Source organism: Dinoponera quadriceps, unplaced genomic scaffold (assembly GCF_001313825.1).
Source record: "Dinoponera quadriceps isolate SergipeBrazil2010 unplaced genomic scaffold, ASM131382v1 scaffold5335, whole genome shotgun sequence".
Lineage (NCBI taxonomy): Eukaryota > Metazoa > Arthropoda > Insecta > Hymenoptera > Formicidae > Dinoponera > Dinoponera quadriceps.
In genome coordinates, this window is record NW_014559305.1 from 587164 (window position 1) to 611839 (window position 24676).

Below are 24676 nucleotides of genomic sequence, written 5' to 3' on the forward strand. Positions count from 1 at the left end.
TATGTATGTATGTATGTATGTATGTATGTATGTATATATATATATATATATATATATATATATATGTATGTATAAGATAAAATGAAAAATTCCGCTTTTACATTCCTTCGTACTCCGCGAGCCGACGATTCGTCCCGTTTTCCCCGGCGCGCAAGGAAACTTTGCGCCCCATCAATCAGCGGGGGAACAAAGTACAAACTTTTTTTCTGGCACGTACCACATTTCATTTACGCCAACCAGCGACGGTATCTCCGCGATCTCTCAACGAAACGGTGCGGCGCTGCGCGCCATGCCGACCACGCGAGCCGAACCAACCCGGCCACGGCCCTGCAAACCCTTACGACCCCCGTCATCCCTCATAGCTACACTTACGCAACTCCCCGCGATAGAGGCGAGCGGCAAAGTGGCAGCGACGTCGGTCGGGGCACCGAATACCGTTCCGTGGCACGCGGAACACGGAATATCCGTTTTAGAAATGAGCTTACTTTAAGGCCGCCCGACAACCCTCCTTCGTCCATTCGTTTCTACGTACGTACGTACGTACGTACGTGGGATCCCTCCGCGCGATGGAGATCGGTAATTAATCATTTAGGGTGGTCTCGCAAGGGGGTGGACGCTATCGAGACTGCAGTCGCATGTAGGGATGGCATAGACCTTTTCATGTCCGTCCAACTTTCCGAAAGCATTAAACCGAATTCGAATTCCCGAAACCGGCACAATTCATTTGGGAATGTACAAAAATCGGTGTTATCTATGATTAATTTACCATATCGTCTATGATATCGCGAGATAACTTGATCAATATTAAATCTCTTTCAGACTAACTGTGTGATGTAAAAATCTATGCGTACATATTATTTGTTATCGCTTCAATTGTAATATTAATGATAATTTTGTTTTTAAACCTTCTTTATATATATCAATATCTCTCATGTTTTTGATTTCCTCATTCCGGATTCTGGATTTGGAAATATGTCAAAGTATCAAAAGTTAATTTTCTTCGTCTACGATAAAATCACATTGGAAATGGGCGAAGTGGCTCCGTCTTTTCACTCAATAGCTAAGACCAAAGACATTAAATGGTTATTATTGATCGAACCTTAGGTTGAACATTTGGATCGAGTCCATCCGTAGGAAGGGAATAAAAGGCCAACTGTACACGAGAGTGTGGACGAGGTAGGAAACGCCAAGTGGCCCGCGTCAGGCTGAGATTGACTCGAGCCACGCACAGGCGTACACGGAATTAGGATTTCCTAGCTTTCGTGCCGACATCGCGCTATCACACGTGTGCGGAAAGTTTAGAGCCGTTTACGCGCACTTTATGTACACACGATACGTGTGGACGATCAAACTTGTCGCGTATTGGTCATGATGGAGAGCCTGCGACACGTTCGTTGACAGCCGTATCGCGCCTCGCAGGCAAATTAAGCCGACATCCCGCTTGTTGGAAAATACAATTAACTCCCGCATTCAATGTTGCGAGGAACGAAAGCGTGCGTGTCCCCCGCATTCACTGAAATATTCCCTCTGTAGGAAAATCGGTTGTTTTTATTTTTTTAAAGAATTTTCTCGCTTTAATTAGATCGAGGGATAAGATGGTTTCATAAGTCGTGAAAATAGCGGAATCCTTCGAAGAAATTATACGGTTAATCACATGCTTCGGGACTGCCCCTAATTATGCCATGCGTCGATCCATGCTGATGCATAATGCAATTTCTGCTCCGTACAAAAATCATACATAATTCGAAGTAACAACTAGGTTTCGCACTGCTAGTATAAGGAGCACCTCGGTAAGTGAGAACGAGGGAAAGGAAAAGAAAAGAGAGGGAATATCAAACGAAATGAAAACTCTCTCCAATATTAATCACCCTAAACTCGCGAGTGTGATAAGGAAATCATGCGAAACCGGGTTAAACAAGGAACAGTTCGACGGTGCCGCGGCGGCGTACGTGTGAGCAACGATTCCGAGAGAGAGAAAAACGAGTACATAAAGGGACGGTAATGTTTCTCCGGACCCTTTCCTGCGTAATGGAAAGGTACGTTCACGCTAAGTACGGCGCACGGCTCACGTACGTATGTACGTACGTAAACCGTGTATCCGACGTGTGTTCCAGTCGTTATCGCGATCTCGACCCCGTTTGATATAACAGTCACTGTGACGACTATCGTCTTCCGTCACGCAAGGCCACCGGGGGGTTTGCACACTCGCGCGAGGGGCTTCTATAAAATTGTTACAATGCGTGGAGTAACTAATGGCGGCGGTGATAACGCCGATCGGTAGGCAGGTAGGCAGGCAGGTAGAGCCGCGCGATACCGCCGCAACTAGCAGAAAGGAAAGCGGAGAAATAGTTATCTCATCGCATATATACCTTCCAACCTCCCCAGCGCGGGTAGCGCGCGCATATCCGAGCCTCCACTGCGACATTTATGCGCTCGGGTTCCTCGGTAAAAATCGTTCGTTGCGGGCCACGTGCCGCGAGCGCGCCGGAAATATCAGTTACGAGTGCAATTAATTGAAAGTCGCGCCAAGTGGAGAATACATTACGCGAACGCTCGCGCGCGCGCATGAGTTAAGCAAATAGATTCCTCCGCAGATTCTCGCTCGGGTATAATTGTCGTAGAAATTAATTACCCAGAAACGTAATATTCGCGTTATCGCGATGTTACGTGCGCAATGCTACTACGGTCGTCCCACATACGTGCCGGCGGTACATGTAGGTAGGAGAGGCCTGACATCGATTACACCCGTAAGTTAAATCGAGCTGACCGCTGTGAAAAAATAGCGACGAGATGTATGAATTGAAAAAAATTACACCGAGCTTCCCCGCCCCTCTTAAGGTTCAACCGTTCGACCGCGTAAAAAAACGCGGCGCTGATAAAGCGTGGAAATACCTGCGAAGTCGGTGTGTGCGCCAATTAGCTGATTTTAACGTAAGTGATTTCAATACAATTCAAATAACGCCGCGCGTTGCAAATCACTTTGAACGACGTGCAAAACAATCCTCATAAGTGTGTTTGTTCTCGTAAAAACCGCGACCGAAACGAACCTCCGGTTATCTCGCGTGTGTGCGTAAACATCTCCTTCACGTCTCCGTTCACACCTAATTAATCTCCGACACTAACCCAAATCTGATCTTCTCACCCTAAAATCTCCATCGGGTTTCCCCACGCGAGGCCGAGCCGTAGAACTCGCAAGTAGAGGCCGCCCAGCATCGGCTCGGTGGTCAATTAACGTCGGGATAGATGTGATAAGTCGCAACGGAAGCGGAAGGCTCATAAGGATACGATATAGGGCGGCGGCAGGGCTTCACGACTGACGGAATTCATAAGCGTGACCGCGACTCGGGACAGTTAGGAGGTGCTAACGAGTGTTTCCTCGCGAAGACCGATCCTTCGAGTACGAGCGATGTCCCTGGGGCTGCCATTATCGTCGACTCGGTCGTCTCCGCCATTATCCACCCGCGACTACAGCACGCCGACTCCCCGTCGTCCTTTCTCTGGTCACCCACCCCCTCCGAATCACAGCCCTCCTCGTTAACCTCGAAACGATCGTTTCGAGGGCTCTCTCTCTCTCTCTCTCTCTGCCTTTCTCTATCTCTCTCTATCTAACCCACCACCGAGCCCAACCGGATTCTCTCGCGTTTTGCTCCACCCTCGGCCACCCTCCGCAACGCACAAATACATTTAGTAACGTCAACGTGGTAGCCGAAGAAAGAGGGTGGCCTCCCGAGAGTATCCTAATGAGCGCGAGCTCGACTGATTTGTGTAAATACATGCGACTATCTACTTTGTTAGAGAAACGCCGAAAAACAACGCGGTAGATCTCCGACTCGATCGTACTTCCACGCGACTCGCAGATATCTCAGTCACGTGCAAATAAACCGTCGTCACATCGAAATCTCGTTAGTGTCCGTAACTGTCTCTCTCGTCTCGCCGGTGCCTCGTAACTGTCTGTTTTTTTCTTGCCCTACTAGATGAGCAATGTGTGATTTTTTTCCGACGTGAATATACAGGTAGAAAAAGGTAAACGCGGACGGAAATGGAATTTCGAGCGAAATATAAGTTAGACGAATACAAACCGTGCGAGGACGTAATAAAAGAAAAGGTACTCGATAACTCTCTCGGTAATCTCCGTCTCCAACGCGTCCGTTATCGTCGCCTACATATTTTTCATTGCATGCGAAGTCGCACGAGTGTACTTTCCGCGCGCGTGCGAATCTCTTGAAGGGCCCAACACCCCCTCTCCCCCTCCCTCCGCCCCCGCATCCGCTCGATGCATTCGCGCGGACGAAATAGCCGACTATTTTTTTCAGATGTGTTTTTTCCCCTCCCTCTCTCTCTCTCTCTCTCTCTGTCGCTCGTTTTTTCTTTCTGTCTCCCCCCCTCTCTCTCCCCCTTTTTTCAACGCAAACTCGCGCGCGGTATTCCGCGGCACGCAAACCGATCAAGTTTGCCTGCCGCGAAAACAAGCCGCTCTTGTTTTCGCGCGATGATCGGTCCACCGTGAATCGCCTCCATCTCCCGTATCTCTCTCCCTGTTTTTGCGCGCAGAGAAACAACAGTTTCGACGTTCTCTCGGATAACAAAGGAACGCACGGGGGCGGCACGGGGGAGAGCCGGCCGTCATTTCAGCGAGTCGTGAAAAAATATACTTTCGCCGACGCGCGACGGACGGACGGGACCGGCCGGCCGACGAGCGACGCGAAATATCTGAGGCGTGCGAAACGCGCGCCCGGTTTGCATCGTCTGCGCCACGGCAGCACCGGTGTTCGATGTTTTTTGCGCGGGACAGTCTCGGTCGGGAAGTCGCAAAAATCGCGGCCGCGTTATTATCTTAACCCACTTAACCGGCCGCAGAGCGGCTCCCTTTGTTCCCTGCTCGCGGAGTAACACGCGGAAGCGGAAATCTATCGTGCGGAGAAAGATTCGAGACCGACGACGGCGACGACCACGATATCGCGGTGCTCGCGTGAGTTCCTTTTTTTCTCCTCCTCTTCGCCGAAGGCGGCGTAGGCATGTTCCCCGTTGTGTTGGGTCTCGCGGTACAATGTAACGAGCGCGCGGCGTTTGATGAGAACGCATTGATTGCCGCGCTCCGCGCACAGCGTCGGACAGCGATTAAACACTGATTAGGACTAATTATCGAGAGGCATGGGCGCGCGAGCGCGTTTGTAATTCCCCTTCGGAAGGAGAAAACTTCCCATACGATCCGCTTCAGGATTCCGCGCGCGGACGCGCGTAAACACGCATCGTGGAAAGTCCGCAGAAGCGAGCGTCCGTAGGTGCGTTGAACTTGCCGGTTGAATTCACCGGCAACGACGAAGGGGGCAAAAACCCTTCGGATAGGCTGACTATCGCGGCTCACCTCTGAACCTCTGATTAAAAATGGATGCGAGCGGAAGGGATCGAGCGTGAGGAGGAGAGAGGGAGAAGGACAGATGCTTTAAACTGATTATCGCGCAACATGGTGAGGTCGCGTCTCACCGGCGCATCGGCGTGCATCGTCTAATCACGCGCGTAGATTGCATTCTTCCGAAACGCTCCTCTTCCTATGATTTATCAGGAACTTCGCACGGACGCGAACGGAGCACGCGGGCGACGCGAGGCGCCGTGCGTTCGTAGCTGCTGCCAATTAATTATCCAATTAACCGCCGGCCTAACGGTAACGACGTTTGTCGTGGCGCGGGAGGAAACGCGACACACTCTGCACCGTACGGGAGAAGAAAGAAGGCAGAAAAGAGTCACGTTCTTACGTGTAAATGCCGCTCTTAACGTACGAACGAGGCGAAGATCTCTAGACGGTTCTTTTGAACTGCGGTAATTATCTAACCTTGTTCTCGCGATTGAAAATCTCGAGTCTACGTGTGTACGTTCGATGCAAAGTGCGAGAAACGGCTCACGCGCACCTCAGCGATACGTGATTCTGGAAAATCGCAAGAGATCGCAAACGTGGTGGAAACGCGATTTCGCAGTGAGAAACGCGAACGATTGCGATGTACGTGGATTCAAAACCGCGATCGTCGGCACAGAATCCTCCGCGAGTCGACAACCTCGCTCGAGTTCCTATAATAGGAGCCTGGATACCGTATGTCTGTTTTCTGATTGCCTCCGCCATGTTTCGGTAAGCTTCCGATTGGGTTTATGTCAAAGTTATCAGCCGACTGACAATACAAGCAGACATCTACGAAGTCTACGAAGTGTGTTAAAAGAAAAATGAGTTTATGTGTTCCATATTGTGATTAATATGTTTTTCTTCAAAATAAATGGATAAATGCATAATGGTGTTTATACAAATAAATACACTTTGATGCATTTGACATATGCGTAGGTTAAATTAATCTATCCTCTATTGCGATGTTAACATGCCTGATTGTGTGGCCGAATATTGTAATGATTTATCAAAAAAAAGAAAATAAAGATGTGTTGCTAATCCAAAAGAAAAGGAATTGCAAATTATATGGATAGTAAATATGGGACGGAATAATGGATAGCTAAAAAAGGATTCCATAAGAGAATCCGTGAAATCGACTAGCTTATATAGCTTCCATGTCGATTATATGTGGATGTTCTTATTAGGGATTCGCGTTTGTATGAAGTATGTTATGTTGTGTATTGACAGACACGCAAAATAAGTCATTTTTTTCTATATTGTATATCTTTTTTTAATTTTGTTACTTATATAAGTTCATTTTGATGACGATATTTTGGTTTGCACCTGTCTCAGTAGTATTTAACCCTTTTAATGCCGAACGACGATATATCGTCGTTCGCAACACTTGCGAAAAGTACCAACGACGATATATCGTCGCGTATCCGAGGGCGTCTTACTATTTGCATTGCGAGAAAGCTCTATCTCAAAATAAATTTATGAAACGTTATAAACGGTCTAATTTCATTGCAAAAGAATTTAAAAAATTGTTTTTGGGTTTAACTTTTTGTTTTATTCTATGCTGGTTGGTGCCGAGGCTTTGTATACGCTGGAGCGATAAGGTAGAAACTCGACACGGGGCAGTTTCGTTCTCAGGTCCGATATTAGTTATTTTGTTAAAAATGATTGAAAATGTAATACTTATACTTCATACTGCGTGATCTACATAAAACTGTGATCAAACGATGATTATTCTTATGTGCAAATATTGTTTGTAGAAGAGAAACTTGTCTCTATGTTTTCCATCATGTTTTATATTGTTATTCGTATGATTTTCAACAAATATTGAAATACAATTGGCATTACTTTATTCTTTCTTTATTTCGTAATATGCTGCTTCTTGAATTTTGTCAATATCATTTTTAGTTCGGTTTTTACGAGCTTTTTCCCAAACCTTAGCAAATTCGTCAAATTGGCTCGGTATTCTTCGTATAGGTACGACACTTTTGCTCGACACTAAAAAGGTTAAACATTTCGCACATCATGGCTGGTGAACTTCCGGTTTTAACCCAAATATGGCGGCCACAGAGATAATGTCCCGACTCTTCTTACAGGGACTCTACTCCTTGCGACTCTCGACTGCCTCCGCCGGCTTCCTTCGCCACGAATCGAGGATCTCTCGCGTCATCTCCGCGGATAAAACGAACACCTCGAAGCAGAATCACTCCGTCATGGTGTGGTACGACTTCGCCGAGATGCACCCTCTGAACTCGGTACGTTCGGGGGTACAAGAACGAGCGAGAAGAAGCGGAGGAGGACGCGCGGCGGTCGGTCGCGGAAGAAACGCAGGAGGAGGAAGAGATCGCGGCGAAGGAGCGGGGCGGCGACGGAACCCTGTCGTAAATCACCAGCGGTACGGAATAACTGGCAAAAGCGCGATAAATCAGGGATCCCCGGGCACCGAATTAGGAAATTGCCTGCTTAAAAACCGCAATGACGTTAATCCCGGCGTGCCAGCCAGCCAGCCAGCCAGTCAGCGAACGAACGAGCTGCCGTTCGGCGCACGTACAGACGGCAATCCGGGAAATAAAACTGATTCGGCCAAGGAGCGATCCCTGGGTGGAATAATGCGGAATAAAATCAACGTAACTCAATCGCGCTTGTCTTTCGAGATCAGCCTCCCCGTCTTCGCCGCTGATAAATGTTCGATATACACCGACTACCTGTATACGGAAGCAGCTCGTCTGTCTAATTCGCCGTCCGCCGCGAGAGTACATTCGCGTGGGAAAAAAAAGAGCGACATACGGGGAAAAAGCGTATCCCGAAGCATCGACGTTGGGTTGCTGCTGATGTTCGGCTCTCGCTTGTGATTTACAAAACGTGTTGTGATTTTCACCGTAGTTCACTTAGCTCCTGAGAAAAAGCAAAATGAATATCTAGGCGGCAAAGTTCCTCGTTTCCTCGCATGTCGAAAGTTCCCATTGCGGGGTTTTCGTGAGATTTACACGGTGAAAAAAAGAATTAGATCCCACAGCTAAAAATTAGTTGTCTATATAATATAAATATCAGTTACCGGACCTAATTTGTTACTGTGGGAATGTTTTCCCCCACGACTATAGTCGTAAGAATTAGTTCCCGCAGTGGAAAACCAGGTCTTGTAACTAAATTTCAGTTATATTATACAGAGAGCTCAGTATTTAACCGTGGAAACTAATTTCTTCTTTCCCATGTATATCTGTATATGATGAATTTTTTAAGGATGCGATCAGGTCTCCGCGAGATTTTATCGCTCGGATTTCTCGCGATTCTGCCAAAATTTACAAAAAAACTCCAAACTCGCGAGAGTTCAGTTGCATCGAGATTCATAAAAACGCGCACGCGCCTATCGGCGATCCGATAATCTCTCTTGTGCGTCACTCATTCATCAGCTATTCGTTCGGAGAATTCGAACGTCACGATGCATGGCCGACGGTGCCCTAGGACCGATTACCGTGGGGCACTCAATATTGCCAGATTTTCAACGGTCTACCTGACAATTGACCGGAATTAATGGGTAGCCGGTCGCGCGAGCCGGTCGCCAGCCGGTCCCAACTTCCCTTCCGGAATATGAAATGGCGCGCTAATGAGTTTTGCCCGGCGGCGGTGGCGGAGCCTAAACACACATAAACGTAAGCGAGCCGTGCCGATGCGATGAGCAGTAAGCATAAGCGATCGGCAGCGACATTATACGACGGCAATCGATTACGACGCGACTGCCGGCGCAAACGCGAGATATCACGACTCGGCGGGCCGAACCTGACGGGCACGAATGGACAGACGTTCCGCCTCGGCGCATTAATCAAGTTATTAATTATGTAGTCCTCATGCTAATTGAGCCTGTAATCTGCTCGCGGTGCCGTAAAATATCCATGCCGATTTACGCGGCCCGAACGGGATAACAATACGTTATCGTTGTTACTGTCGTCGTCCGCCTACCGTGACGTCACATTCCGCTTCCGCCTTGAAATTCCGCGTTCTTCCTCAAGAACGGGGAGCGTAGACGACGAGAATAATCCAGCAAACAATTGTAGATATCGAGACGAGCGACCCGTGGGAGAATATCGATAATTTCAACGCGTTATTGTCTATGTTGAGAAGAAAAGTGGTAGAATCGATGAAATTTCGCCTAACCATGAAAGTATCACCCGCGATCTTGAAATAACATCATAAATTTCTTTTTTCGGGGGTTTTCTATAGCAATCGTATCAACGCGATATATCGTTGCGTTTTATTCAGTGGACACAATTGATTTAAATGAGGATGGCCGCCGACTTTGTCGATCCAAACCTTTTTTCCTCAGTGTATACGCGATTTATGTTTGTATCGCTATGGGAGATATATATATATATATATAAATTTTAAGATATATTTACTGACACATGTGCGTAATTTGAAAAATTGACAGTGTGCAAGTTTGTAGCTCAAAATCACAACTGTCTCGCAACTTTCACTTTTTCTCTCTACAAATCGTGTCGTCAATCGAATGCAAACGAATTATGTCAGTCGCTCATCGAACAGAATATTAACTATTATGTTACGAAGCGAGTCTCTTCAAAATCGTTACAGGGAATGCCATATTATCAAAATCATTAAAGGTGATTACTTAAATTTCTGTTTCAGGGGAATACCGGGCAAGAAAGAGGTCGGGAAGACGATAATCGGGAGGAAACCGCGAGAGGATATTCTTAACTTTGAGAAACAAACTTATTCTCCACGCAACTTCTGCTCCGCAGTGGAATTTAGCGAGTAATAGTGTATCTCGCGCTTCGCACGGACAATAAATAAATATTCCAACTCGCCAAGAGTTTTCTCTTATCTGCCGGTAAAGACCGCACGATGCGAAGGCGATAACAGCGGGCTCGTTAATCCGCCCAATCAAGTTAATTGGAGCACGAACTTCCGCGCTGACAAAAAACGCGGCCGAACGTGTCAGCCTCGGAACATTAATCAAGAACGTGGTAAAAAGATAATATTAACGTGAGCCGGCAACGGTGGCCAACATCAAAGAACCTTCCCTTACTTCCTCCTCTCCAGTATATTTGAAATCTCTGGGGATTCTTTGAAAAATCCTGCCTCACTCTTGTTAATGTTAAATGTCAGCCTCGTATTATTTTTAAACGTCATCAAGATTAACAATAACTATAGAGAAAGTACTGATGTAATATAAATATCAGTATAATATACAGAATATTTGAGCATTCTGGATAGTATCGAAAAAATTCTAGTCCTACAGTCCCTTGAAAAAAAATGCTGATATAGCCGTAAAACTACGTAAGATTCTAATTTAAAGGTTTCTTCCTCTCTGCTTTCTTGTTCCTGATTTCCATCGATACATCAATAGAAGATCTCGAGCTCGCTGTCGAAGTCCCACGGACTTTTAAAGCCGTGCTTGATCTTTCTCGTCGCGTTATTTACCTGGCGATAGTCGTACGGCCCTGTTCGGCTCCCCTTTGCCGACGTGATCCTTTTAGAATCCTCGACGGCACCTGCCGTGCAACCTGGGGCACTGTGCTCGGCACGTAAGTATACGAGTAAGTATACACTCGGTCCTCGTGCAGGGTGCGTGCCGCGGAGAGGCCGCGGCTACGGTTATTACACGCGTCACGCGGCGTTCCGTGCGGTCACGCACCCTCCCTCTTCCTCTAGGTGGCCCCCGAAGGAGAAGGAGAACGAGGAGGGACCCTTATCGTCACCCTCTATCTTGTCAGCCGAACGCAGCCCCATTAAACCACTTACGCGGTGTGCCTTACACGGCCCAGAAGCGAGTCACCCGTTCGTTCCGGAGTGCGGAACCGGAACTTACGCGCGAACGAAGATGCTACCGGCGATGCAGCTGCAGTCGAATCTCGCGTCGGTGCACGTCGTCACGCTACTTCCATTTGTCTACCTTGCGTCCAGCTCAAAAACCATGATACGCGAGATAAAATACCGGTTCTCCGATCAAAATTTCGTGATACACACGCATCCGCACGGAACGAAAGTTTCAGTTCCTGCAACTGAACGGGGACAAGGTGAAAACTCGATGACAAGAAATGACATATCTCTGTTACCGCGATTGTGAACACTCAATCGCATTGAAACTTGGTTGGGACAACTGAGATCGACTGAGGAGAAACCTCCTACAGGAATCTTTCTGTTCCTACGAATGATTTTCCGTCTGGTCTCCAAGTGATGAAAAATTCGGTTACACGAAAGCAATTGGTTTTTACCGTACGCTTCTGTGTGCATTCAATTCTGCCGAGATCATTTTCTCTTATAAAAATATTTCAGCGTTTTTAACCGGCGAAAACTGTTAGTTCGAGTAGTGAAAGCATATATTCGGCTGAAAAGGGGCTATTTTCCGTAAAAACGAGTGGTTACAGAGGATTGCATACGAGTATATCCGAGTGATATAAATTCAGCTACAAATACAAAATAATCATTTAAAACTCAAAAGTACTCACATTACACATTATCAAATAACATAAATGAATGCACGACACTTTACCGTACTTCTTTCCATATTGAAACGAAACTGAATAAAAGAAGAACGTATTAATATGCTCTCACTCATCAGTTGGTAAACAAATATTGAAAACGGGCAATCTCTTCAAAAATACTCATGCATATTCGCATGTATGCGTCATATTCTTTCGTTTAACAGACTACGCATGTTTGAGAGCACAAGAAATGGATATAAAAACGGTAGAATGGACTAAAAAAGGAGCGAAAAAATGGCCATATGAAGAGCAAAAATGGCGAAATATTTTTATAAGGCTCCACATGTAGATAACTTTTTTTACGCATAGATAATGATTTTTTTGAGTATAGATATTTTTTATCGGAACAAGCACAGCGATATCGATAACTCTTACGTAGAAGGTAACGGCCTCGCGACGGTTGGCTAAAAGGGATCGAAATATTTGCGGATGTCGGCAGAGATTGGGAAGATTAGATAAAATATCGTTATTATATCTCCTTTACGCTATGAAGAAAATGACTGTGCACAGCCATGTAATCCTTTTTTGCCACGGTGCTCCTCCCTATTATTTGCGCACGAGCGAAAAAAATTAAGACCGCATTAAGAGCGGCACCTGCGTCGCCGCGCACGCAGCCCCATCGCAACAGCAAGATACAAATCGTCGCTCCGAGTGACGACTTTCCTACTTCTTTTACCTGGAGTTACCCGCCGGCTACAGAGTCTCTCACGAAATCCGTATGATCTGAAAGCAATTACGTTCGATGTAACCTGAAAAAGTAATCTGTGTGTCGGTAGCAATTTGTTCGGGAGCAATGTTGAATAACTTAGAGTAGAAAAATTTAATAACAAATTTCTTGTGTTCTCTTGAGCAAACTTTTCATCGTTCATCCTCCACTCGTGAATTTCTCTTTCAAATTATTAGGAAAATTTAAATAGAGAAAATGAGATAAAAAGAGATGTGTACTTTGTCCTAATACTCTCTCCGTCACACGGGTTTCCTCTCAATCATAAATTCTTCTCGACTTCGCGAGACGACTTCGTAGTGATTTTTTCTCACGCGATTTCGGCATTTTACGATTTTCCACATTTCGACCTCTTCGCCGAGATCTGTCAATCCAAGCGCGTTCTTCTCGCGACAGTAGCCGGGGAATCGCGACCGGGACGATCGTCGATGATCATTGAAGTCGAGTCTTCTGACAAACCGCGATATCTCTCGTATATATTCCCTCTTAGATCTTGTCGGGGTTCGAATAAACTCGCTCGGCCGAATTCCCGAGCGGTAGCTCGCGGCGCGAGCAATTCCGTCGAACGTCGGGCCGTCGATATCAAAAACGGACGTCGGAGAACGGTCGAGCGAACGATTTCAAGCATCTATCGAGTGGGATAGGACGGACGGGATGCGAGGAGGTTGTGAGGCGACCCGGGAAATTTCCTCGGCCAGGAAAAAGAAGATGGTCGATCTGTGAAGGAAAGAGTGGATCGGACGCGATATAGTCGCAGATGGATTATATATATATATATATATATATATATATATATGTACGTACATACGTACGTACATACATACGCCTCTTTGATATAGTGCGCGAAAGCGTAGCGTCTTGAGGAGGCGGAAGGCGGAGAAGAACCGCCGCCGTTATCAGCTCGCGGCGGGATTGGCCGAGCAGGGGGACGAGGCTCCGTCGGCAGCCAATAGCGTCCTGGTCTCGGCTTTTCAAGGATTCTGCCTCTCCCCCGAAATCCCGGGTGTGCCGGCGTGTCCTGTGCACGACACACGCGCGCGTGAGGCGTCCTCCGTCTCTCACGGTGTACACGTTCCGACTTTTCCACCCCGTGCACAAGCACATACATCAAGGCCACTGCCCACCGGTCAGCGGGGGGTTCCAACGTCGACGGTGAATGTCCAACTATTTCGTATATTCCACCCCCCTCCGCCTTCCAGCCCCGCGACCTCGTTCGTCCTCGCCCCGAAAACCGCCCTCGCCTGTTCGCTCGCTCTCCATCCGGATCGGCCACCTCCTTCCTTGCGAGCGTCTCTCCAGGAAGCATCTCCGTACAATGGTCCAGCTTTTTCTACGCTTTCTGGAATTCCGAGGGAGCTCGTACGGCGGACAGTGACGGTGGGGTATTATACGAGAGCGAGGAGACGACCCGTGGCCGCTGTTGCGGCGATAACTCGAATAGAAGCTGTGAGCTAGGTTTCTTTCGCGTTGCGCTGGAGGAGTTGTAATTTTTGTCATATCAGTGGCATGTCTTTGTACGAAGCTGTACGAAGCTGGGGTAGGCACGCGATCCCAGCGAATTAAGGGGATAAAATGCCAAGTTTGAATATTATTACGTCTATCATTCTGTTTAAAAACAACGCTAAGGTCAGCAATGCATAAGAACAGATGAAAGAAAACAAAAATCTCGTTTAAAATCCGTGATTACTGATTACAGATCATAAAAAAATTATATATTGACAGGAAAGAGGTAGTTTATTTCTGCGTGAACGAACTAATTTCTATATTCAGAAGATGATAAAATAGGATTTGGATTATTGGTGATGTGATGGTGGTCTCTTAACGATAAGAAGTCGGGAGGACACGTGCGAGCGGTGATATAAAAGGCGGACGAAAGATGAGACCGAAATCGCGACTTCCACTTGGTGGCACTTTCCACCAGCCGCCGCGACTGTTTCTCCACTCGTGAAAAGAATTATGAAGGCGCTGCGGGTGACATCGCGATGCCGACGACAATATAAGAGCTCCTTTAAGGGTGCCCATTCTTGTCGTCTAGCTCCCTCGATATTTTCCTCAGTTTCTTTAAGCTGCTCTTTTATCGGCAGTTACGAGTAAACGGGAAAGTGAGAACGATAAAATAAAAAAGATAATAGATGCCAAAATACGAATAAATCAAGCCGCATTTTTCAATAAAAACTATCGCAACTCAAAGATGTATCAATGTATGATTCTACGTCATTTTATATAATTTCATACAATTTTCATATAATTTCAAATTCCCATGTAATATTTCCCGCAAAAATTAAACGAATTATATTTGGTTGACGGGAATTCACTTCTATGAAACGAAATGTTAATTTTATAAATAGCCAGTGTTCAAAATCAGTCTACGAATTTCTGGATTACTTTCGATTTTGTGGCAACCAAATGTTGAATGAAAATAAATTCGTATAGTCTTAACACATAGCGAACCGCACGAGTTGCGCCTTACCAGACCTTGAAAACCATATATTTCGTAAAACAGTACGCAGTAACATATCTTGAATACCCGAATTTCTATCATCTTGAAACGTAGTAGTTAATATATAATAAAATCTAAAAATAAAATAATGTAATAATTTAATAATAATTTTTCTCCAGAACAATCAAAAATTCAGATCGATCGGTCGAACAATGGTGGATCTACCCGTTCGATTTGCCGTGTGTCAGTTCAGAGAGACATCGAGCGATCCCTTATTTAATATCTATGAATCTACCCAATAAATCTCGCAACTATGATCAGAAATTCTTCACGTTGTCAAATAGATTTACACTAATTCTCTTCACAATTCTCGCGTGCTTCTTGCGGGATATAACAAATCCGTTACAACGCACAAATGATGAGAACGCGCCGCGCTCGTTCGGGACTCACACCGTGACATTCCCGTCGCCCAACGCATCAGCGACGTATCGTTCTAATGTTGGATTCGCTTCTCCCGCATTAGTTGCACAGCTAACTCCCGATAATATTTTTTTCCACGCAGCGATCCACCGTTACCGCGCGATATCCGCGGCGTGTCCAATTAACGCCGAAGATCTCCGCGCGCAACGACGAGTTTCTCGGCGATACAGGTGAGCGATAAACGCGGACTGTAAATAAGCAGTAAGCTACGAAACGAGACGTATGAAAGGGAACGGGTCTGAGCTATTGATAACATTATCATAAAAGCGGCGTTAAATGGTCGGCCGCGAGGTTACGCCGACGCGGCGCGCCGCTGCTGGCAAACGGCTCTATAAATGCGTTTACTTTGAGCCATAAAAGCGCCGTGCTTCGGTTAGCACCGTTAAATGTATACGTGCGCACTTACACACGCATGGACGCGTATGAGAGTGTGTGCGCGCGATGCAGGAAGGAACGGGAACGGTCGACGAAGCATCCGGCCGCTTTACGGTAAAAGCCCTCTTTGAGTGATCCGTTTATTGGTTGCTAAACATCGATATATTGCTTTCGGGGTTGCGCAAAGAGCCGCGCTGTGTCCTCCCCGTATACATATATGCATACGTATATACGGCACCGTCTCTTTCTTTCCCTCTTTCGCGCGCGCGCGTGAGCATCGAGCGACTATACGTAACACGACGTGCATATAATACATAGTCCCGGGCGTATCGCGCTTTCTGAGCTTTTGAAAGCACCGCGACATCGAGCCGCCACATCGTGAGAAGAATAAATATCATCACACGAGCGTCCGCTCTCTGAGAAGACGTCGCGCTGATTTCGAGATAAATCCGGCAAAAACGCGCGTTAACACCTTCATCAGTTATTTATGCTCCCCCCTTTCCACCACGCGTCGCTAAATGCGTTTCGCAGATATGTGATTGTCTAGATTATGTGCATCTTGAAAAACTGCACATTTTTATACAATGCGTATATACCCAGAATATTGTACATTTATATATGTACGTGTATTTAAATATTTTATAAATTTCTTCGGATTACGTGCACTGAAAAAAAGTGCTACCATTCAAGTAATATTTACTTGATTCAAGTAAAATGATTATTTCAATATTCCTTGGTAAATATTTATCAGAAGTGGAAATATAATTGTATACATCCCCTTATATATTCCCTTCGTATGAGCATACATTTACTACTGTATGCTTTAAAACAACTGCGACAAGTATGAAGTTCATAATATTGAGAATATCAGAATTTATTTTCCGGAAATATTTACTGGATAGAAAAATCTAAATGTAAAACCACTAGGTTTCTTCAATGGTAGAGAAATATTACATAATTCCGATAAATACTTTCTTGAATTTAGAACCATTTTACGCTTAAAAACACAAATTAAATAGATAAAAGTATTATTTGACTTAAGAGGCTGAAAACAAATAATTACGTTTATATGATTCTGCTACTTTTTTTTCTATACATACATTCAAGACACATCTTGTTTGCGTCTCGAGAAGAGTAAAAAAAGCAAATTTTGTAGCATCACGCGTCTAATGTGGAGATCGCGAAATTAGAGACCGAATACGACGATGTTGCTTCTTCGATCGCGGTACTTGGAGATATTCCGATGGTGTAGCGAAACGTGTCAACGGCGATTCCCAATACACGTATGTGGACCCACGTACATATGGATATACACGGGCCTCGTATCATATCCACTGCACGTGCACGCGTGTAGACCGAAGGCGACATCTTAGGGAAGCGTAACGGATGATCGATCGACGATTTTTCGGGATAAAACGTGGAATCAACGCGGGTTCATCCCGCTTCATCGGGACATCCGGTTCTTAAGCTCTCTTCGTTCTCGTCATCGTCTTGTGGGACGCCATCGGTCACGAAAAATAACGTATGAATAATCGAATGGTGTCACACGAGACAAGCGCCGACCCGAAGAAGAGCATTAAGTAAAAGGATAAATGTATTTCCCCATAACCAATAATTTAAGATAGCTGACGACGACCGCAATAAAACAAACGTATATCTCGTATTTCACACGAGAGAGATCTTTCGGGCACGTATCTCGCGATATTTATCAGTATCGTGTGAATTTAAAATAGCCGAAAATCTTGGCCAGTGCGCCATTACCGTAACGACCTCAAAATTTACATGAAATTGCTTATTAAATTACTAAGTTTTTCGGGATGATTTAATGGTACCAAGGCCATTTGTCTCCTCGGCTTTTATTTTCTCCCTCCCTGTTAATAAAGCGATGCGGTTAGGCTTTACGCCCGCGCTTGGAACTTTACGGCATAATTCTCTACTTTCGGGTTTTCCGTTAAACGAATTCGCTCAACTTTACCCGCGAGCGCGCTTTCCCGAAGCGAACACCGCTTAGAAAACGTCCGAATGCTTCGAACAAATTGAAATCCATACCGAAATGACTTCAGTGCATAATACTAGTCTAACTTTTTTCACTTTGCTTGCGATCTCGGGAAGATAAACCAGCATGAAAGGCGCGAGCTGTCGCAAAAATCGCTAATTCGAAAACAATACAATTTTTTTTTTTCGAGTAGGAACGTAATTTAGAACGAAAAATATGATTTGCGGGAAATAAGATTTTGCGTTATTATTTTTCGCTTTATATTTTGAAAATTTTATTCGTATTTTTGCCAAAGATTGAAAAGAGTTATTGCAAATTTCCCTGCGCGTTTTTTTCCTTTCCGATATCGGATTCTATCGTTGCGATACGACATGGCGTCCGCGGTATTTTTGTTTGAATTCCTAAATATCGAGACTGCCGCACGGGCGGGAACAAACAATCCCCTCTTTGAATAGCGCGGTAGCCGCGATAGTAATAATAGTAGCGGGAATATTCCACGGTATGTTGTGCGTGGGTGTGCGCGGCTTTGCGGAAAGTCAGTTGGCAACATGTGGTTCGACGGACGCAATCTGGCACTGACATTTCGAATTAAACTTGTTGAAGACCAGGCCTCCTGTAACTTCCACCGACCGGAAAAAAATGAAAAAAAAAAAGGACGAAAAAGAATCGATCGCGAAATCTGATGAAATTTATGTCAAACCAAACCACGCCTGGAGCCTGAGAACTCGAGAAAATTTTTCGTCAAGATCCTCGTGACACGATCGATATTAAACATTTAAAATATCAAATTTACGCAACTATAATTCACGAACAATTTTTTATATCAAAGACAAATTCTCAAAATTCCATTTATCTCTCAATGAAAGAAATATTATAAAAGTCTCTAAAGTGAAATGAGCGATAATATAGTCACGTGAAAATTAGTATGTATGCATATATATATATATATATATATATCTCGCTTTTACCTTTGAAAAAAATACATTTCGCATGTATTAATCTTTTTTTTTATTTTTTCGTAAAAGGTATAAAAATACTCCTGGGAGAAGTTGGGGGAATCACATCTTTAAAAAAAAATATATTTTCGCATGTAATAATCATCAGGTATAATATTTTATCTTACTGCACTGTGCTATATATTGTTGTATTATTATATTCTCAAGTGTACCAATCTATTTTAATCGAAAATATAATCTTTCTGTACTGTTTCGAAAGGTCCAAAAGCACTTAATTCTGTCGAATTAAAGAACATCGCGTCGGGTCTTGTTCTATGAGAAAAAGATACGCCAACCCCTTCGCCTTTCTTAACCTCGCGAGCCCCGAAAAAGGGTTCTCACGGTCGTCCTTCTTAGCTGCGGCTAAGCCGATATGCATTCATTATAATAAGAAATGGGAGGCGCCGAGTGAAAAGTTCGAACGCGCCCCGGCTTATCAACTTCCTCTGAATTTTATATTATTTAAGGGTACTTACGTACCCTTGGTATCTTCTGGCCCGTTCGTACGCTTCCGCCGCCTTCCCCCCTGACGCCCTCGGCGCTCTCGCTCGCGTCCGTAGCAGATAGAGCGCGGGGAAAGTTAGTTTAACTTTCTTCTTTCGATGCGGCGCAAAAGCCAAGATGCGCGGCATTTGAAGTTCGCCGAATGCTTATTACCATATTTATTTGTCACTCGGCGTGGACGTAAAATGCGATGCGGCCTGTCTTCGCGGTTTCACCCCTACCTCCCCCACGTCCTCCCTGACGTCGTGTATACGAGCGCACACGTAAAAATCACGAGATTCAGATGGGTCAACGATATTTATAGTACTCTCCATCCGGTAATTTGCAAATGCTTGCATAATATCAAGAAGATTCTAAACGAGAATACAACCTGAACAAGTCGATTTTTCTCACGTGTCAGGCGACATTTTTAAACCGACACGTATTTGCACGAATATTTTTATCGTGAAATATTATTAACGTGTAAATGCCTCGATCGTATGTAAATCGCTCCGTTGACTCTTTAATGACAAGATGGGTGTTTCGAAACGTCAAAGTGTTTTTCAAAGCGTTTTATTGCAATTTTTTAAAGTCAGTAAATTTTATTGTGTCGATTTCATTTATCAATAAGCGGAGGGCGAAGTTTCGTGTTGTTATTTACTTCTTTTACCAATTTTATACATTAACTAGGAGAAAAATGAACAAAACAGAGCATGGGGTTTGATTCGATTCCAACCTTACCATTAAAGGGTTAATAACATTTTTTAGCGATAATTTTGCGGTAAGGAAGATTAAGATTATCAGAGTTCAAGTTAACGTCAAGTTTTCTCAAGAACCGTGAACTTCACGTTGACAGGAAGAACGTGTAAATGCGTGTTAAAGAAATTACGTGAGAGTTTCGAAAAAAATTTGTTAAATTAAGATAAACATCGCACCGTCGTGTAATAACACCACGCACGTATGCTCATATATAGGAAAAAAAATCTTAAATATCAACGATAGGTGTATTCTTATATACATGCAAACAAATTATAACATATTCCGAAGATTTTTAGTTTGAATTGAGTGAAAATAATACTTGCATGAATAAAAATTCAATCAAATCCAGATTAAAAATCTTCTAAGAAGATTACAATATTCTTACTTACGTATAAAAATATCTATTCTTGATTTAAGGCTAGCTTTTTTTTCTGGGTACCGACGATTATCGAGAAATGGAACGCGGAAATGGAGAGTGTCACGACGGTGATTTTTGCGAGTCGGCTCGCGTCGAATTATTGCGTCGATCCTTAATGCGTGCCGCAAAATTGCGATACGATCGCGCAAAGGAGGGCAATTAAAAAATCGCGGTTATTTATTTGCTCTACGCGCGAGCCGGCACACGGAGCCGCTATATACGCGCGCACGTGTCGTTTAGCGAGCTGTAAGCACCATAAATGACGTATAAAAGCGTTTGCATGTAGGACATAGGGGTGAAACGCAGGTAACGAGACATGCGAGCGGCCGAGTCGCGCAACACGCGGGATGCTTATCGTCCGCTGCGGTAAATGACGTAAGTCGGGTTACCGCTAAAAGGACGCGTAACAGCTCGTCCGCGGTATTTACAATTCGGGACTTTAACAAGCGCGAGACACGTCGGGCCCGCGCTTGGAATTATTTAACGCAATTTCTCAGCCGGCCTTCTCGCATAAATATTGTCGCATGAGTCTGACTTTCGTTTGCCCCGTAAGCTCTCACCCTAATCGATCCACCTGCGCGATTCTTAACTCCAGATTAAATTGCCAGATCTCAGTGTCGGAATAAGAACGTCAGATCTAAAGCGGAGATCTAAACGATCGCTTAATGGAACGCGCCTCTCGCGTTCTTCTTCCACTTTGGTCCTCTTTGTCTCGAAAATAAGGGGGAAAAATGTTCAGCTGATGGTTTATGCATAAATACTAATTCCGCGAATCGCAATTTGTCGTGATTGCGTCAACTGAATTGTGTCAGCGTAAAACCAAAATAACAACATCCATCGCCGGTAATATTTGAGTGCTCGTAAACATATGCTAATCAAATTAACAGGCAAATTGCAAATTTCGATTAATTCGTCGAGGAACGTGTGTATGCCTGTTTTACTTAAAACCTGTTCTTCTTTCGTTCCAAACATTTATCAAATTACAAGTGTTCCATTAATTTCAAGTGTTCAGTCGCGTACGATGCATTAAAGGGATAGTTAATTACTGGGATTCATGAAGGCAAACCTCGATATAACAATTTTCAATTATCAAATACTGAAAGCAAGTATATATTATCAATGTTAGGAATTTAAGTAAAAAAAAGTCTAAACCATGTGACAAATTTTTTGCAAGAATATTAAATTTTATCGTAATAACAATCATTCAACAAAAAAAAAAGGACCGAATATATTCATGAAAAATGCGATATGTACGTACAATAATGATTACGTTTTTCATAGGTATAATGGTGTAACATGTTTTATAACTGCAATATGGCAGTGATGAAGGACAAATCGGAGCGAGGATGGGTCTCGTATGAACCTAACGAATCGATAATCGAGGACACAGACCCTCCTCGTATAGCGGAGAATTACGTCAGTTGCATAATACCTACAAACCACGCCGCAGGCGCGGTTCCGCTGAATTTAGTTTTTGCAATTCCGCACGAACGAATGCAACAGGCGGCACTTCCCACACATCCGCTGCCTAATCGTCGCTGGTCCGCGAGACCACCGGGAGTATTCTGCACTGCAGAGAAGCCGAAAACAACCGTGAGATACTTCGTGCCTTAACCCACGCATCGGTACTTCCCACGTATCAAGAACATCCCGCACAAGTTCGATAAATGCGACCATTTCTTTATTATTTCGCATACCGAATAATTGAAACTTCTCATTCGGACATGCTTTCAAATCGAAACTGAATTGCGCGATACTGAGACGATTCACATTTTAAAGAAATAAGACACGAAAAAATCGGTCATACATGAGAAACAGGGTCTTAAAAAACTAAACCGACAAACCTCGAAGGGAAAAAAAAGGATTTCAAAATGAACACTCCTTGTCAATAAAAACTATTCTTCTCTACGACACTGTAGTTCAATAATACATGATATAAAATGGGAGTATCGCGACTTCAACAATAAACAAACATATAACAAAACTCAGCAGAATAAAACTTATCGCATGTCATTTCCTGCTAATGACCTCATAAGCCAATAAAGTTGCGGCAAGATAACAGGAGAGATGAAGGGATTTGATTTTTCTATATAGTTTATTTCTATCATGTGGTACTAAGACAAAACGACGTGGAAAAAAATAGTATTAACAAAAAAATATTTATTTTGAATTTCTCTATTTCCCTTCAAAGTTTGTCGGTCTAATGTTTTAACACTCTGTATGTAAATATGTGGATATAAAATTTGCGATAAGAAGTAACAAGTAACGGTTTTCTGAGAGAAAGAGTCGCTTTTCGGATTGGCGCACTTTGTCAGCGCATTTAATAAGCATGTAGATAGATACCTTTCTCTATGCTTCACACTCTCGGTGTGTTGTACCCCCTTGTATCCAATATATTTACGAAAATTCGCTGGATAAAAGAGAAAAGGGCTCCGTCGTTGTCTGCGTTGCTGGAACAACCCTCTTTGATATAAACTGTGCTTGTAATGTAATGACTCCCCCTTTTTGCTAACGTTACGTAAGAAAAACACTTTTCATCGCCTCGATACGGTCAAACGGGCAGCGCGCATTGGGTCACCCGATGCATAATGCATACGCTGTAAGATTAGAAGCGGGGAGATCGCGAAACTCCCTGATGGAGCTGCTTTATATCCAAGAGGTGGTTGCCGAAAACGTACTCCCCGTCCCGTCTTTCTTGTCGCGCGTAAGGGCGAGATCCGTTCTTCTGGAAGAAAAGCGACTAAGCTAGCTTCTCCTCGAACATGACAATGTATTTTATTGCCTCTCCCACTCGACATCCGAACGAAAGAGAAGCAGTGGCGATATATATTTACTCGGTCCCACGCATTCGAAAGATTGCTAATGTTACGAACAATCACTCTTCAATATTCGTCGCTCTTAAACAGTCAGTCATATGAACGCACGTCGTTACGCGTATATACCACTTATATGTACAAACATACGTACATATATCTTTACCATCGTGCGTAAATCAAACGTACACACTGTTTCTCTGATAAAACGTAAGCGAATTGACATGCACGGAGGTTAGAGGTTAAGACATATTTGCATATTTTTGTCACTCACTGGTGCCGACACATATCGCTGATTCCCCTCGCCACCACGTCCATTTACCGTACAAATATCATCGTACGGGTTGCCAGCTCTCGACAATCGAATCTCCAGACCTCGCACCTGAGACTTTATCCTTGAGACCTGTCGAAACAAGTTTGCGATAACTACAGAGATGTATACCCGCGCGTTGTCGATGCACTACCGACCACAGCGTTTCACCGACAGTGTCGCATACTGACCGACGGATCGTAGCCTCAACATATAGCGCGATCAGGTTATTAATATCGGAAACTGAGCATTATCTGTCTCTATTCTATTATTACATTGTGCATATTTACGAAACACAATATTTCGTTCCCGCGAAACATCGTAATGGCGGACGGTCATTTGCAATACTTGGTTCAGACTGGCAAACGCGTCGATAATGAACCGCGTCTCTGACGATTAAACGAAGTCGAGGACGTCGAAATATCAAGTGGCTGCGCGTTAAGATTAAGCGAGTTGCCGAAATTTCGGCCTCACTTGATATAACCATACGATTACCGGACGATCATACTCACATAAACAAACGACATCTGTAACGTTCCGTCGTCGCGCTCGAAAAGGCCTTCCTCTAGAATCTCGATAGCAATAAACGTTGCCGTGACCGTGCGGTGAGCCAATCAGACGACGCGAATGCAATTCAAACTGATCAACCAATCAATCGTGACGCGCGACTTCATCATTGCCAACCATTGATCTCTATAGTATACTGGAGTGAGAGTTTCCTGTACTAAATTATAGAAATCTGACGTCCGCCGGAGAAAAAGATAGATAAATGATTGAAGGGACATCCGTCTTTTTTTATACGTTACTATGACAAATATAAGAGGTTTGTTCTTTTTCGCTGAGCTAGTGTACACTAGCTTTACTGTACATTTATAGAACTTAAAAAAACAAATATATAAGCTTGGCGGAAAAACGAGGAGAAGAGAACTAACGCAAGTTAGTATTATTGAGCGAAACGCGTGCCATACGTGCTACAATCCGTTATTAGAAATTGTCT

The 24676-nt window shown here is 44.3% G+C and overlaps 1 protein-coding gene and 1 long non-coding RNA gene across 10 annotated transcripts in view; one reads left to right on the top strand and one right to left on the bottom strand.

Moving 5' to 3' along the window:
• LOC106750301 overlaps nucleotides 1-7785 on the top strand; it is a 217675-nt gene extending 209890 nt beyond the window's left edge. The window contains exon 4 of the long non-coding RNA XR_001374929.1: nucleotides 7483-7785. This is a non-coding gene — a long non-coding RNA (uncharacterized LOC106750301). The remainder of the gene's footprint in view (nucleotides 1-7482) is intronic.
• The window catches only part of LOC106750299, a 296840-nt gene extending 272572 nt beyond the window's left edge, over nucleotides 1-24268 (bottom strand). For 6 of the 9 annotated variants that reach the window (XM_014630546.1, XM_014630545.1, XM_014630543.1 and 3 more), the window contains exons 1-2: nucleotides 24192-24268; nucleotides 23644-23772 (exon numbers count right to left, since the gene is read on the bottom strand). In XM_014630546.1, the coding sequence (XP_014486032.1) occupies nucleotides 23644-23772; nucleotides 24192-24206 (144 nt within the window). In that variant the 5' untranslated portion in view covers nucleotides 24207-24268. Of the gene's footprint in view, nucleotides 1-18950; nucleotides 22127-22899; nucleotides 23282-23643; nucleotides 23773-24191 lie in introns of those variants that run through there. The other 3 variants (XM_014630548.1, XR_001374928.1, XM_014630549.1) reach the window with 3 other exon arrangements.
• Nucleotides 24269-24676: the final 408 nt, after the last annotated feature.